Here is an 18,344-nt window from a genome sequence, read left to right as displayed (position 1 = left end):
GTGTGCTTACCCTTGCTTTGATATTTAGCCTGAAACTTTTAAACTAAATTAAGCTAGAGGGTCATAAATTGAAATAAAGTGTTTCATGAGGCGATTTATTAAAGCAAACAATCTCTTCCGACTTAAAGAATTGGTTCTTAGTAATAGTAGCAACGCAGGAAGAAAGACCTATGTTTCTCTCTCTTTTTTTTTTTCATTAATAGTAATTGTGTGAAGATGCATCATTTTTTTACACCCATCGTCTTGACACTTGGTCATATACCTTGCAACAAGCCTCACATACTAAAACAGACATGTTTTCAAGGGATTTAAAAGATAAAACAAACTTGCATACTTAAGGCTTTATTATGCTTGGCCTTCCTGAATATTTTGATTAATCTAAATCATACTTTACACAACGACACTTTGCTAAATATTCACAGTGGCACAGCGGTATGTTTACGGACTTACAACGCTAGAACTCGGGTTTCGTTACCTGGGGTGGGCAAAGCACAGATAGCCCATTGTGTAGCTTTGTTCTACACTTTTGCGAAACATTTCAAGACTAAAATAGATTTGGGTTTCACGCCTTTTTTGCAGTTTTACAAGCATTAAAGGCCCAACGTAAGCATTTGTGGTCTTTAATTTCTCTATATTTCGACTAATAAGATGAAGTATTACACAACAACCTCCACAAACACATGTTAGATGTATAACTTTTGTGCAGTTTTACTGGGGTCAAAGTTAAAAACAAGTTCCAAAGTTAGGGCTCTAGACCTACATTCAATAATGTTTCAACCCATTTATGATTTTTTGAATAACGATTCTACAACAACCATCATAGGCTTTTGATTTTAAAGACAAACAAAAACAATAAATTTCATTGTACATGGTAGAGAGCTCTGAACTTAGATTGCTTAGATAAACGTTACAAAAGGCTGTTATTAGTATAGAATAGGCCTCATTTGCCCCGAGATTACCTGGTAAATGTTTTGTCATTATAAGTAAATCTATTTACGAAGAAAATGACCATTTTATGTATATTATAAGGTCACAATTTATAATACTGCTATATTTATTTCCCACAGAGAAGTCTTAAATCTATAATTTATTGTGTCTATCACTTTGAAGTATTTTTATGTTGTAGTTAATACACTTTTTTTTCCCAATGTTGAATACCATGTTCTCTTGTAGCCTGCTCTATTATGAGAATCTTATCCAATAAGGTGTATTGAGGAGATATAACTACATTCATCCCTCCTTCTCTGATGTAGCCGAAATGCTATAAATACTGTTGTTAAAATTCTCTCAAACTGACAGACGTGCTGTGTATGCACTAGATATTAGGCCACGATAAGATACTACAGGAAGATCTTTGTTTGTTGGTTTTTGTTATGATGAAGTCGTAGTGATTAACGTAAGTTTTATTTTAGTGTTTCTTCTCTTTATGGAATTAGTGAAAAAACAACTATTAACGAAGAAACTTGATGTAATTTTTCACAATAAAAATGTTTTGCATTTTCAACAAGTGAAGAAGACAAACTGGAATATATACACACGCACAAAGTATCTCTTTTAATATTAACTGGTATAAAGACCGCAGCACGAGAACCTTAAGTTTATAAACAAGTGCCAAACACTTGTGGCTTTTTTTTTTAGAGAATAAATCTGTTATTTTATTTCTTTTCAACAAACATAACCCTAAACATAGTTATAAGCCATTTTAACTGAATACCCTCTGTTGTTTTTTGTTTAAGATGTCTTCTGAAAATGCTATTTAAAACCGTCTCACTTTGCATCGCAGGTCGTCGGATATAGCTACGTATATTGGCAGCGTTATTTCAACATGAAAAATTCGTGGGTTTATATGTGTGTGTATATATACACACATATATACACCACAAATATATATATATGGATTTCTTTCCCACTGAAATAAATAAATATATCCATATAAATAATTTAATAACTCGTTTTGTAAAGTGAAGTATACAGTTTGAAAGGTATAAAAGTAAATTTTGTCCTCCTGGTATCTTTCGATTGTACTGCTTCTGTGCTCATTCCTAATATCCACACAGATGTCGCTCTAAACATAATTAGCACTTTGCGTAAGTTTTATGTATACTTTAAAACAATCAAAATAAAGTGTCATGCTAGTTCGCCATCTCTAATCTTTAAATATAAATTATTATTTTGGAAAAAAAAAAGATGGTGTATCTACTTGTGTGTGTTCTCGCTTATAACTGGCAAACCACGGGACCAGTTGTTTTAATCTTACCGGTGGAGTTTTTGTTGTTGTTGTTTTTGTTTTGAATGGCCTATATAGGCCTAATATTATTGTTTGTCATGTTGAAAAATGGTGTAACATATTTTGAGTTTCTAGGTGTATGGATCAATGCACGATCTGTACCGAAAGAGCCCACGGGTATTATTAAACATATGTGATCTGTTGGAACTTGAGTATGGTAAATACTAGACCAATTATTACCAAAGACATGTCATAGTTTGTTAAATATCTGCGTTTACATGTATTCGTTGGTAATTTTCATATAGAAAAATGGAGTCCGACATGGTCAGGTGGTTTGGGCACTCGACTCGTAATATGAGGGTCGCGGGTTCGAATCCCCGTCACACCAAACATGCTAGCTCTTTCAGCCGTGGGAGCAATATAATGTTACGGCCATTCCCACTATTCGTTGGTAAAATAGTAACCCAAGAGTTGGCGGTGGATGGTGATGACTAGCTGCTTTCCCTCTCGTCTTACACTGCTAAATTAGGAACGGCTAGCGCAGATAGCCCTGGTATAGCTTTGCGCGAAATTCAAAAACAAACATACAGAAAGTGTTTTTTTTTTTTTTACCGGTGTAGTTTTTTTTAATGGCCTATGTAGATCTAATGTTATTGTTTGCTATGTTGAAAGATGGTGTAACATATTTCGAGATTCTAGGTTTATGTATCAATGCGCGATCTATATAGAAATAGCACACGGGGATTATTAAACATGCGTGATCTGTTGGAACTGCATATAGTAAACAAATTTGCCTAAGCCTAGAAAAGTATTAATATATAATAATGAATGTTATACACGAACGTAACATTACCGTGTTTCATCAAACAAACATAAGTGTGTGATAATAAACTTTTGTAAGGAGTAAACCAAACTGCCCTGATTAGCTGTTTGCATTACCTCATGTGTCAGAAATTTTAGTGTATCATGTTTGGCAGTGAAACAGATGGTTGCGGTTAACAGTGACTTGTTATTATTGTACGCTTGCTTTTACTTTTGCCTGAAGCATTTAAAACGCCCGAGAGAAATGGCAATTTCATCAAGAACCGAGTCAGTATTTTTTATTACAATAACTTAAGGCTTAATCAAATGATCGAGCAAGTTCTATGTACGACCTGAAGTGAAGAAAAAGGTGATTGAAACGATTTCAAAACATGTGCAATGAGTGTGAACAGTTATAAGGAAGAAAAATTAAAGTTTTAAATACACAGAGAAATCTAATATGTCAAAAAATCCCTTGCCAGACACAGAAAGTAGAATAAGGTGTTTGAAGATCAAAATCAGGGAATCCATATAGTCAAAATCTTGAAGTTGTAGGAGTTCTTTTTTTAAGCTTAATATTTACCAGTATTATATAAGCATGGGTTCTGTTGACTATAAAAGAGTTTCATATACTTAATATCCATAAACACGTATGCACAGTCAAATTATAAATATTACCGAAACTCGTGCATCGCTTACGAAGCATATTTGCTTGTGATATGTTATATCTGAATGCACAATGTTTATCAAATGTAAAGGCAGTTATGTGTGTTTAAAGTATTTTAAAACAACGAAGTGTCCTGTCTAGACTACTCGTGTATGAAGTTAGTTACGTAGAGTTTTGAACGAATCAGATAGCCTGACTGCGAGGTTAAACCTCAGTGGGTGAAACATATTCCACAGCACGTGATCACCAACAAACAACTCTAGTATAAAACAAACTTTGAACCGAATGATTTTATTTAAAAATGAAAAACCGATCGATTTGCTTAGTAAGAGATACCAAATCTAGCGATTCTCTCAAAGTCTGGCTATCGGAGACAAATATTAAAACTCAATAGAGTTACAGTGCCTATAAACAAACAAATAAATTCGCGTACGAAACCGTAACACATAAACAACAGCAGTTTGAAATGAGACTCTGAGGGATGATAGATCCATTCCTCAAATACCTTTCCTTTCCAATTCATAATCTTATCTACACCTACCATTTCCTTGTATATCAGTATCATCACTATTTCTCTAATCCTAATTTCATTTTTGCATATCTTAGTGAAGTTTACGTTTCCGCGCATGTACAAATGGTACTCTTTTAGTTATATAAATACGTGGTAAACTGTATTCCTAAAGGCGATTATAAAAACATTGTGCGCACTTGTTTTTCTTTAGATAATATGCATGTTAGTACTTTTATAAATTTTCACGGTACCTGGACAGTGTTGAGAGACACGTGGGAAGAACTAGCATTTTATTAAAATACATCAAATTAATTCTTATAACGGGATATAATTATGAGAAAAAATGTACACGTTAGATAACTTGGATTTGTGTTTTAACGTTTTTACCTTTTTTTTTTTCTTACTGCTACATAGATATTTAGGGTAGCCAACGCATTTCTTTCCTGTGACATTAGAGTTGTTATTTACTGGTTCTTTCATTTCTTGTTTTCTTAAAAAAAATATAAAACTCGTTGCAAACAAATTAATGTTCTTTACTACAGTCAAAAACTGTTTTCATTTTCAGAACATAAGTGGAGAATATTAAAGGGAAGACGTGTACGATATGGAGAATTAGAATTACTTGTTTTTGCTCATGATAACGGCGTATATTAGTAGTGCGTCGTAAGAAGAACACTTTCATAGGAGAAACTTACTGCATGGTTTATCATGTAGAAAATCTGGAATCAAGGGCTTAGAGGGCATAATATTATAAACACTTATTGTGCATTGATTATCGTAATAATTGTGAATGACCCGAACTCTTTGATGGATCAAACAAACTTTTTCCCAAGGAGCAACTCATTAGCCGAACTACATGTACAATGAACGTATCGGACAATTTAGTGCTAGTAAGTGGCCTTAAAAATGTAGTGACGACTCATTTTGTGGCCGCGACGGAGCTGCCTTGCACCAATACATATATACCAGCAGAGACGTATTAAACACTTGCGGTCAAATTACTGTCTTTATTTCAACAGTACTTCTTTAAATACATAATTTTTAGAATAATATAAGGTAATTTTAATCGTAGACATCGAAATCCGTAAATCCATTTGTCTTAGGCCTAATATTAGTAGGGCCCGGCATGGCCAGGTGGGTTAAGGCATGCGACTCGTAATCTGAGGGTCGCGGGTTCGCATCTCCGTCGCACCAAACATGCTCACCTTTTCAGCCAGGGGGGGCTTGGTGGAATGTTACGGCCAATCCCACTATTCGTTGGTAAAAAGAGTAGCCCAAGAATTGGCAGTGGATGGTGATGACTAGCTGCTTTCCCTTTAGTCTTACTCTGCTAAATTAGGGACGGCTATCGTAGATAGCCCTCGAGTAGCTTTGTGCGAAATTCAAAAAACAAACAAACCTAATATTAGTTAAGGCTTTTTACAGCATGTCTTATGTTCGATAAAAAAATAAATTAACATTGTAACTTGTGTACGTTTTTGTTTGCTTTAGTTATGGCAAAACTTTATCGTACTTAATATCATCAATGAATGAACTTATAATGTTATTCTACGACTTAATATTAGAACTTTTAAAAACTCTGATATACCTTTAATGTGTTTTGGACAAAATATCAAGTATAGTATATTTACATCCGTTGAAATGAATTGCGCACGCGTTTTTTTAGGACAGAAAAACTAAGTTATAATGATAAATCTTATTTTTTCTTGTTTTCGTAAAGGATATGATACTCAGTTTAAATACTGAAACCTAATATGTATACGTCCATTGAACATTTGTCATAATGTGCAACGTGTGTAACTCGACATTGTTTAAACAAAATCCCAGAAATACAGTGCATGTGTAGGACAAAATATAGCTAATATATTTATATAAAGCGAATTTGTTTAAAATTTATAAAGTTAACTTCTTGGAAGAGCAGTCTAAAATTGTATAGAATCGTAAATTATACGCCGTAACAGTAACGATTACATTTCTACCAGTGTATTGAAAACAAATTAAGAAAATAATAGGTAAATTATCCTCTTTATAGATATACAAATGTCTTAGTATCAGTAGCACTTTTTTTTTCTCGTAATAACTCTTCATGCTCTTACGCATTACATCAGCTCATGGCTTGTCTTCTCATTACGTTTATCGCATTTTTTTCTGAAAACATTTGCACATGTGACAAATTAACTGTAATTAATTTCAAAGTTCTATGTTTTCACACGTGTGTGTGTGTGTGTGTGATAAATTTGGCTTTATACAAGGCGTCAGTGTTGATAAAAAAAAAGTAATCGATGAAAATAGTAGTTATTAGTTATTAAGAAGTTAACCTTTTTAATTAGTTTTCTTGTGACATTTTGCAAGCATCACTGTGTGTAGCATTTCCAGAAAGACATATGAAACTTGAATGTGACAATGATAGAAATGTCCCGTGTTTGTATCAGCTGAACCCCTTACTCAAAAATGCTGGTTCTTTTACAGTTGTCGATCTGATTTAGTACGAGTAATTAATACACGGCAGAATGTCATTGACAAGAGGTATATTGAATGCACTTGAATTACTGGTCAGTGTATACGTGTTTAATTACAGAAATATGTTGTATTACACACATTTATGCAAACAGAGCGGTGAGCTTCGATAATTATGTCTTTATTTCTTTCTTAACTTGAATGAATTAAATAGTGAAAATTTTATTGACATTTCAGATGGAAGGACAGCCAGGTGGAACTTCAGGAGTTTCAGGATGGGAGTCGGGAATTAGAAGCTGAGCTAGAAGCACAGCTGGAGCAAGCAGAGAAGGCGAATAAGGACCTGAGGATTGTGAATACTAGGCTTCAAGTAGACTGCGAAAGTCTTCAGGTCAGTGCTCCAGCTGCTAGCCCCAACGTTTCCTGGAGATTTTTACCTCGTCCTTTGTAAACGGGCAAATTTATTGATTAACCTAGTTTGTAAACTCACGAGTTTTTGGACGCCTTGTGTTAATAATGGTTAACCTAGATAACCGTCTTTCGTATTATGAACATCTGTTTTTCATTCTTCCTTTTTGCTTAGGATTGTTTCGAATGTTAAAAGTAACAATCGAAGTGAGCTCCAACATTAACAAATATTTTAAACCAACGACAACTTTGTGTTTAGACAAGATTTAAACATACGTGTGAAATACCTGTCAACATCAGACATAGAAAATGAGGTACACTTTTTTCTAAAAATTAAGGCTGTTAAACATCAATTAAGTTTCAATCTTATAATGTAGATGTTTTTCTCTCTTTTTTTGCGCAAAATACTTTTTTATAGGTCTGAGTTTGAGAACTATAACCACAGTTATAACTATAACTATCACACATTCACAGAACTTGTCAGAAAAAGGAACTGGTAGAAATAAATTATTGCAAAACGTATATCGGCCATCTTTGAAACCAAGGTCGCGTCCCATAACAGTTACATGAACTATATAACATGATGAAATGGCTAACGAAGTTAAACCTTTAGAAAATGTTTGAAAACAAAGAAAACGGTTTTACACATTAAGGCTATTTTATGCCATGAGATACAACCGATGTGATATTTATTTTGTTCGCTCAAATTTTCAGAATAGATTACGACTGTTACTTCCTGGTGGTAAATGCAGTTTAATACCAGGAGTTTTACAAAAGGATTCATCTTAAATGCATTTATACAAGGTTTTAGTCATAGGACTAATTCAGATGCAACTTGGTTGGTATTCTAAGACAAGCATTATCTTCGTTAAATAATTTTAAAAAAAAAAGCCCTTGTCAAAATATGAAATGTAACCTTGGATCAGTGTCGTGTATGAACAGAAACTAGGAGAACATATTTCATTCAAATACTGCTAGTTACACCTCGTTACATCTTCTACGTGATACGGAAGTACATGAATACACCACAACCCTTGAGTATTTAGTGGCTCTTGTACAAGTTTCGTACCTCGTCAGGGTCGTGCAGTTTCGTCATAGATATGTGAACATTCTTAGGCATTAAGAGAACCTGTTTTGTTGTGGTAAATTAGTGGGGTAGACAGGCACGATTCTGTCCTTGTTCGTGTATCATTTCACAAACACAACGAACATTCGTCAACTTGGGTCGTTCATGCTAATTATCACTTTTTTAATTTTAAATATTGCGAAAGTTGATCATCTGAGGGAATTGCAAATATAGTTTCATAAAGTGTTATGCTTGTTTCCGATTTGATTTTTCAGTGCTAGAAATGTTTGCAACAGTTATACTTGTCAGGTAATGTATACTTTCCTTAATTAATCGTTAGTGATAGTTGCTATTACTTAAAAATCGACAGTAAAAATTGAATATTGACCCCGATTGTACATGTTTAATTTCATACACAGCTGCACGTATACATAAGTGAAGAACTGGTCAAACTTAACGCCATTATAATTTTCGTATGAAGTCTGATACACAGAAAAGTGGTTCTGAATTGTATGATAAGTCCCTTCTACAAATATACACTCTTGATGAATAATTTTGCACATAAACTGTTCACTACGTTGTTTGTAACAGCATCTTCATAACTTAGCTCCAGAGGTGGGTGTGCTTCGGAGAATTAGACTGAAGTAGAAACAGGTTTGTTTCAGTAGGACAGTGGGCCAACAGAACTCTTTAATTTTAGATCATTTTCGCAGCTGTTCTATCCACTTACACTGGCTGTTCCACGAAACTACGTCACGACAGTGGATATGTTAATGTTTGTTGCTCAGTAATGCCAGAATGTTGGAAGGTTTTCAAACTAGAGGCACAGCAATAGAGTTTTCTTGTGAGGTGGTTCTTCGAATTGGTTGTATGTCCATCTAGGGAATTATTAAAATAGCTTCACTTCAGTAATCGTTTACTTACCGTTCTTTATAGTTTTGTTATATCGCAGTGCCTGATAATAAAAGCACAACAGTAGCTAGAATTAAAAAAAAAAAAACAATATAAAACTAGAAAGGAAAATATCAGTTTTCACAAGCGCGTATTATACGCAATTTTAGTCACCACTGTTAGTATCAGGAACAAATATACAAGTATTACGTAAGTAACGAATCTTACATAAATACGTATCTACTCGAATCCTCGACACACCAAACATGCTCGCCCTTTCAGCCGTGAGGACGTTATAATGTGACGGCCAATTCCACTATTCGTTGGTAAAAGAGTAGCCCAAGATTTGGCGGTGGTGATGACTAGCTCCTTTCCTTCTAGTCTTACACTGCTAAATTAGGGACGGCTAGCACAGATAGCTCTCGAGTAGCTTTGTGCGAAATTCCAAAACAAACAAACAAACACTTCAGTACTAAGATTTATCGGTTAAAAGACAGAAATACTTGAAAATGTTAGTTGTATTTTTCTCCGAGCGGTGAAGAAAATGTCTTGGTAGTTATTAGATCAATTATTGTCTTATTACAAAGCTATAATAGAATAACCTCGTGTTCACGTTCTCTTGAACCGGTTTTTTTTTAGTGTACACACCACTTCTTGAATATGTGCTACGTATTTGACATCTGTTTTATAATGCGTATATCTTGTCGAAATTCATTAGTACGTTTTTATATTTATATTGTGAATAAACCATAAATATTATTTTGGTATAGCATGCTAAAGTATGTAGCCGAAACAAGATGTTTGCCTCTACAGCCAAAAGGAGGATATACTAGTTTTGTGTTGTACGTAACAAATTACATTTGTATTTGTAATTGCATTGAAACGAACGAACGGCGTACTTAGTAGTTCACACAGCGATGTGTGGTACCTCAAGGATGGTACCAGTAAGAGACAAAAATACAGCTACATAGTGAAGAGTGAAAATGTCACATCTCTATAAATAACTTCAGAATTTTGGCGTCAGACTGTTTAACTAGAAATTCTTCATAAAATAAAGGTTTTTAATAGCCAATAAATGTCTAGAACGTAACAATAACCACAGCTTGTACCAACTGTCGTTATTTTAAATTGGATTTTAGTGCCTGTTTGGAACAGTTATTATTACGTTACTGGTATTATATTTTTGGTGCCTGTTTGGAACACTTGTTATTATGCTGCTGGTATTATATTTTTGGTGCCTATTTGGAACACTTGTTATTATGCTGCTGGTATTATATTTTTGGTGCCTGTTTGGAACACTTGTTATTATGCTGCTGGTATTATATTTTTGGTGCCTGTTTGGAACACTTGTTATTATGCTGCTGGTGTTATATTTTTGGTGCCTGTTTGGAACACTTGTTATTATGCTGCTGGTGTTATATTTTTGGTGCCTGTTTGGAACACTTGTTATTATGTTACTGGTGTTATATTTTTGGTGCCTGTTTGGAACACTTGTTGTTATGTTACTGGTATTATATTTTATTATCTTAATCTCGTTCTATTACATCGATGTAACTATAAAAACAATGTATTACAATTACGTATAAAATTCATGTATTAAACACTCTTAATGATACGACAAGTATATCTCGAAACGTCCAAATATTAAATAAATTATCCATCTCAGCAGTTTTTTTTTTTCTCCTTTTTCTCGGTGTAGTTCGTTCAAGTGATTATACAGTCTAATCCATTGCAGACGTAATAAATAATTAGTTGGATATTCTATAGCTTTAACAAGGTGGAGATAACAAGGTTGATGCCTTTATACCAATAAGAGTTAGATTCATTTTCTTATAGTATCGCTATCGGTAGCATAAGATGTAAGACAGACAACAAGTTGTTTTTCATCGTCTATAGGTTGACAACCTCTCGTCCTTCTAGTTTTAAATTGGGTAGTCGTAACTTGAGGCCGGAGCTTTGCACTTGCTCATGATAAGTGAATCCTCTTTGTTATAACAAGTGGTTGACCTCATAATCTGTTAAGGGCGTACCGCCCTCCTCACCTCCCGTTCTTCAAGACAAGTTAGCCAGTGCAATGAGATGTTTTTCATGACGGAGTTGAAAGACTGCGCTATGAGATAAGAATGTGGTTCTCAGACAAGAGGGAACTAAAGAAAAACTAAAACAATAGAAGATGTGTCGTCACGGTTTTACAAGTTAAGATTCTGTTTACTTTGTGTAACAGCCGAGTGTAATGTCTATAGTTCCTTAAACTTCTGTCTTATAATAAAGTTTTATCTCAGCTCTTGTCTCAATAACGGTAAGTTTACATACAACAGGCACTGTTGTTACGTAGAGTACAAGTTTTGTATATAACACAATGACAACTGAGAGAAACTTTTGTTAGGTAGAGTATAACTGTAAGTAAACACGTAACACAATGACAACTGAGAGAAACTATTGTTAGGTAGATTATAGCTGTATGTAAACGTGTAACTCAATGACAACTGAGAGAAACTATTGTTAGGTAGATTATAGCTGTATGTAAACGTGTAACTCAATGACAACTGAGAGAAACTATTGTTAGGTAGATTATAGCTGTATGTAAACGTGTAACTCAATGACAACTGTGAGAAACTATTGTTAGGTAGATTATAGCTGTATGTAAACGTGTAACTCAATGACAACTGAGAGAAACTATTGTTAGGTAGATTATAGCTGTATGTAAACGTGTAACTCAATGACAACTGTGAGAAACTATTGTTAGGTAGATTATAGCTGTATGTAAACGTGTAACTCAATGACAACTAAGAGAAACTATTGTTAGGTAGATTATAGCTGTATGTAAACGTGTAACTCAATTACAACTGAGAGAAACTATTGTTAGGTAGATTATAGCTGTATGTAAACGTGTAACTCAATGACAACTAAGAGAAACTATTGTTAGGTAGATTATAGCTGTAAGTAAACACGTAACACAATGACAACTGAGAGAAACTATTGTTAGGTAGATTATAGCTGTAAGTAAACACGTAACACAATGACAACTGAGAGAAACTATTGTTAGGTAGATTATAGCTGTAAGTAAACACGTAACACAATGACAACTGAGAGAAACTATTGTTAGGTAGATTATAGCTGTATGTAAACATGTAACTCAATGACAACTGAGAGAAACTATTGTTAGGTAGATTATAGCTGTATGTAAACGTGTAACTCAATGACAACTAAGAGAAACTATTGTTAGGTATATTATAGCTGTATGTAAACATGTAACACAATGACAACTGAGAGAAACTATTGTTAGGTAGATTATAGCTGTATGTAAACGTGTAACTCAACGACAACTAAGAGAAACTATTGTTAGGTAGATTATAGCTGTATGTAAACATGTAACACAATGACAACTAAGAGAAACTATTGTTAGGTAGATTATAGCTGCATGTAAACATGTAACTCAATGACAACTGAGAGAAACTATTGTTAGGTAGATTATAGCTGTATGTAAACATGTAACACAATGACAACTGAGAGAAACTATTGTTAGGTAGATTATAGCTGTATGTAAACACGTAACACAATGACAACTGAGAGAAACTATTGTTAGGTAGATTATAGCTGTATGTAAACATGTAACACAATGACAACTGAGAGAAACTATTGTTAGGTAGATTATAGCTGTATGTAAACATGTAACACAATGACAACTGAGAGAAACTATTGTTAGGTAGATTGTAGCTGTATGTAAACATGTAACACAATGACAACTGAGAGAAACTATTGTTAGGTAGATTATAACTGTATGTAAACATGTAACACAATGACAACTGAGAGAAACTATTGTTAGGTAGATTATAGCTGTATGTAAACATGTAACACAATGACAACTGAGAGAAACTATTGTTAGGTAGATTATAGCTGTATGTAAACATGTAACACATTGACAACTGAGAGAAACTATTGTTAGGTAGATTATAGCTGTATGTAAACATGTAACTCAATGACAACTGAGAGAAACTATTGTTAGGTAGATTATAGCTGTATGTAAACATGTAACTCAATGACAACTAAGAGAAACTATTGTTAGGTAGATTATAGCTGTATGTAAACATGTAACTCAGCGACAACTAAGATAAACTGAGATATACATTGACAACTGAGAGAAATTTGTTAGGTAGATTATAATTAAAATAAACATCTAATACATTGACAACTAAGAGAAATTTGTTAGGTTGATTATAACCAAGTTTATATACAACTCGTAGGAACTTTGGTAGTGTTTCTATGTAAGTGTAATGGAAATGGGTAACTCAACATGAATGGTTTAAGCTGTCAAAAAAAATTACTCAGTGTAATATTGTAAACATTTACTTGTGAAATTCGGCTAAGTATCTCGTCAAATAACATTACTAATTATATGTGGTTCATCATTAATGGTGAATTGCTCATGATGTATGATACCAGTAGACCTCTAACACTGATAGATAATAGCTGTCATTTTCCATTTTAACAAATACTTGCGAACACCAGTTGGTAACTGATAAATATTTGTAAACATTTTGACACGTGAATATTTTACTTATTCAATGAATGCATATATGTTAAATGTTTTCTACCCGAATATTATATTGTTTTGTTTCTACAAATGCTTAACGATTCTTTTTTAAACCTTATACGACCAGATCATATTTTTTTATTAATGCCCCAAACGCGCCCATTTTTCTCTTTCTGTCAGAAGGGGGAGAGGGCATTTGTCTGATCTCTGTTTTTGAACGGACGCTTGTTAATAATTTATTGAGTAAAGTATGTACACATAAGTACTACCGTGGGGCCATACTGACCCTCAAGGTATTGTTTTCATTGTCGTGCACAGCTTCGTTCGTCATTGAAGAGCATTAAAACCAGTAACACAAAAATAACGAAGTTTTTATATTTTTCTAAGACTTCTATCTCACTTCTACCTGTCTATAATATAACGACTTGTAATAAATACAGCATGGATATAAGTATATAAATACAAATATTTGAAGTTTCACCTACTCACTAGAACTAGTCAAAACAAGGAAAGGTTGAGTTTAATCAAAACTTAAATACATAAAGTTTGATCATTATTCTAGTGAGTGGGAAAATAATTTTGTATGTTGTTTATTTTTAGAATAAAATATAGTTAACTGCTTAATTAAAAACACTTTACGTCGTCCACATGTGGTAAACAGAAAAAGGTATAAACATTTGTTACCACCATTACGATTTTTATCATAAGACGTGAGAGCACGTTCATGTTTACTGTTGTTTTTTAATTGGAAAATTAAAGGCCATTTTTGGCAGCATGAAGTTCTATATTGAATATAATAATTTATGCATTCGATATTACATGTTATGACGTTCGTAGTTTATTTTTTCGTATTCGTAATTAATCAGTTATAACAGTGATCTTTGCCTGGATAAGCCTGAATATAACTTACGCTTTTGAGAAAAATGACGACATCAGATGGAAAGTCCCCCACTGGGACAGCAGTAAGCCTTTGGATTTAAACCGCTAAAATCAGGGATTCGATTCCCCTCGGTGAACATAGCAGATAGCCCGATGTGGCTTTGCTGTAAGAAACACACACACACACATTAAGTAGAAAAAAATATCTGAAATAGAAAATGAGTTAATTTTGTATTTGAATCCAACGGAAAATATTTTTCATTTCTACCAACGTATTTTTAAATTATATTATATTTTCTGAATTACGATGTGGGTTTAGACAGCTTCTAACATTTCACACACGCGCACATACTTGTTAAAGACTTGGCTTATTTAATATTCATGCTTGCAAACTGTCGATTTCTGCAATTTGTGTTCGCTATGCGGTGTAATTGACTTTCCATAACCTTCTAGTTGTCAATTGTACCGACCAGTAAGTTGTCCGATAGCGTTTTTACAATGAAACTTAATACATCAAATGAGCTGTTGTAACTTGAGTATTTTTTTTTCCGTATTCGCACAGTCCTGATAGTCTCAGTTTCCAACAAAAAAACACCTTCCAACTACAGAGAGCATTTTAAATCTTTGAAATTGAAGCGATTACCAAAGTGGTCAATCGCTTTTGGTTTGTTTTGGAATTTCGCGCAAAGTTACACGAGAGCTATTCGCGCTAGTCGTTCCTAATTCAGTAGTGATGGACCAGAGAAAAGGTAATTAGTCAATAACACCCATCGCCAACTCTTGAACTATTTTTGTTAACAACAAATAGTGGGATTGACTGAAAAAAATTATAATGACCCCACGGCTGAAGAGGCAATCATGTTCGTTGACGGAACTGAAGATGGAGGGGTACCACGTGTAGACAATGGAACAGGTAAATTTCACTTTGTTTTAGAATGCGCATTCAGATGTACTTTTCCAGACCTGCTGAATATTCAGTGCGAAGCTTTTAATTTGGAAATATCACGTAGCAACTTGTCATCGTTTTCAACGGAAAAATAGTACAAGGATCTGGATACCTAATTTTTTCTGGTTTGTTAGCACCGTTTGAATGATGTTACGCATTATAATTTATTTCGGACGAGACTCCGATTTATTACGTTACGTATGTTAACGGATTACTAGTTAAAATAACTGAAAACTTGGGTTTGAATCTAGAAGTTAATAAAATGTTAATATGTATTAAATTTGTGTTACTCGCCAACAAGATTGATATACAATTTTCTTTTTTAACAGAAATGTAGTTTAGGTTACGAAAATAAAAAAAATACAGTTTATAATAACGGTTAATACCAATAGTTATTACAAATGATTTATATACAAGTGTTTTACAAACTTACAAACTATACTGAGTCTTCTATCTGGTCTGGAACTGAATCTTTTATCGATGGTCCAGATCAAGAAATTAATTCTGAGTTGATATTGTAACACCTCGCATAAGCTAGCTAGCTTCATTGGCCTAACGCCGGTTATAAGCTGACTTTTACAGAAGGAGATAGTTAATGTTCTTCTAGAAACACTAACGTTTAAAGTTGATTTACTGAAGTTAAACGGTTTGTAATTTTCGAAATCCGTAAACATTCCTGGTACAATTTTGTAGTTTTCTGATTAATAGGCGTTAAACACAAAGCTTTCAAGGGATATAGCACACTGACTGTAGCTGTCCAATAATAACCTTTTTCTGCCTCGGTTAGCCGCTTTTTATACGAATCATGCGAGTTTGTAGAAATTTCTACAATGTTCTAGCGCGTTTTCGTAAAATAAATATTGGTGATTATTACTCTCAAGAATCTATAAATTTCGAGAACAGACGGGACTTGTACAACACACAACCAACAAAATACGTCATAGGCAAAACGAAAACTGCACTGAAACAAGCGTAGGTACCAAAATAAACGTATAACGGTAAATTTGTTTAATAGTAAACTTAAAGACATGCAAGAATTCGCCCTTATTGTATTAATTATTGGGCGGTTGATGTTATTATTGTTTTACTGTCAATCAGTTTCCAAGAATTCTGATGTCTTCACGTTTTAGTGGAAATATGTTCAGTGCACTGAATCGCAGACTGGACGTATGTGTTCGGTTGTGAAACAAGAATGCTCGATATCACTCGTAACACATGGATATGTCATGAAGAGTACGGAAGATAAAAAACAGTATCTTTCCATATTGCGTGTCAAGCGTTAGAGTTTACTCACAGTGTTCAGCAAACAAAAAGATAAGGTAATAGCAATATGTCTTAAATTTGAAAGGTAGAAGAAAGAATTTGTACACGACTTATCTTGTCGATGGTGACGGATACGTATAGATACGCAGTACCTGCAAATTATTTAGAGGCTGTCTTTGAATAGCAGCATGCTTAAAATGTTGTATTCCAAACTTGAAATGTTGTATATGGTATATTTGTACAATATCCATTCTGCTCTTAAGTTATAAACCAGATTTAAAAATTACATGGACGGTGGCGGTATTTGTGGTGGTTCGTATTCGCGTACTCGTTTTTTAGGTGTGCCAAATATTTGGTCAAGGGATTCACGCCCCCCATTCACGGTTACATATCCAAAAATCATACCTTTGATCTTTCGGAAAAGTACTGAACATAGATACATCAAATTTTAAATATAAACGGGTTGCTGAAGCACAAAAATGAATTCCACAACTTTAAAAGAGCTAGGCGTGGCCTGCTGATTAGAATGATCAGACTCTTAAGCCAATAATTTAGGACTTGCCATGTCTCTCTACAGTGACTCACTCCATACTTTGAGCTCTTCAGTGCGTTCTAAGTGTGACGGCTAAATCCATCTGTTAAGTATAAGAGTAACCCAAGAATTGATCAGTTACCTTCTCTCTTGTCTTATCGCTTCCTAATTAGAGACGGCTGTGCGCAGGTGTGTATCATGTAGCTTTACGAAACAAATACATGAAAAACAACATTTAGTAATTTTAGTTTTGTATATGACTAATGACGTGTGGAAGTCATGTTCACAAACTTTAATTCGGGTTTAATTGAAATTTCGTGCGTTGATGGTTGGTATCAAATGATATTAGTGGACGGAACTGTTATGAAGGACTACGTCAAAGCATAACATTGTAAAAATACAAGTAAATGATGAACTTCGAAGTTCTGATAGCAGAACAAAAGCTTGTTTCGTATTGTAAACATTTTCAATATATATATATATATATATATATATTAGTGCTGCAAAATGGTGAATAATGGACCGTGTATGTGATGCGAACACCATTGTTAAGAGGATTGGCAGTGTATATAACCCATGTGTTGCTTTACGTGAATATCTGAAACAAGTTGACATAATAAACGAAGCCGTTTGTTATGTATATTTTCATGGAATTGATATATTTTTTTAAATAATTTTAAATTGTTGCAACAACGTGTCACAAAAAAAGTATTTAGTAGAGAAACAATTAGTTCTATATTACGCTTGTGTTGTTTATTTAGAGCTATGAATCAGTTTGCACGGTAGAATTATTTTACGTAACCGGAATTGTGCATGGCTTGCTGTTAACTTAACATTATTATGTTCCGCATTTTGTACGTGCAAAATGTTCGCTCTTTGAAAACAAACGTGGCACGAGTTATCAAAGAAAAACCTCGCATTGACAACAAACATCACGATTTTTTGATGTTACAGAATACATATTTAGGCCTAATCCACTCGCTGTTTGTGGGAGGATAAATCACGATTCTTGAACTCACGGCCTTCTTTTCTTTATTTATTTGATACCTTACAGATGAAGATCTGTTATTTGAAGACAGGTAATTCCTTCTAACAGAATTAAACTGTGGGAGCATGATATGTTTGGTAAAATAATTTTCGATATTTATGGGAAGTTTCATAA

The 18,344-nt window shown here is 33.8% G+C and overlaps 1 protein-coding gene across 2 annotated transcripts in view; it reads left to right on the top strand.

Moving 5' to 3' along the window:
• The window catches only part of LOC143224963 (nuclear distribution protein nudE-like 1), a 40,127-nt gene that overhangs the window by 1,273 nt on the left and 20,510 nt on the right, over positions 1 to 18,344 (top strand). For both annotated transcript variants that reach the window (XR_013013534.1, XM_076453512.1), the window contains exon 2: positions 6,901 to 7,054. Coding sequence is in view for 1 of the 2 variants with exons in the window: in XM_076453512.1 (XP_076309627.1) it covers positions 6,901 to 7,054 (154 nt within the window). In the remaining variant the exon portion in view is untranslated. The remainder of the gene's footprint in view (positions 1 to 6,900; positions 7,055 to 18,344) is intronic.

This window comes from Tachypleus tridentatus, chromosome 9 (genome assembly GCF_004210375.1).
Source record: "Tachypleus tridentatus isolate NWPU-2018 chromosome 9, ASM421037v1, whole genome shotgun sequence".
In the NCBI taxonomy this organism is placed as follows: domain Eukaryota; kingdom Metazoa; phylum Arthropoda; class Merostomata; order Xiphosura; family Limulidae; genus Tachypleus; species Tachypleus tridentatus.
Note: the sequence above shows the minus strand (reverse complement) of the source record. Positions and strands in the feature narration are given on the sequence as shown.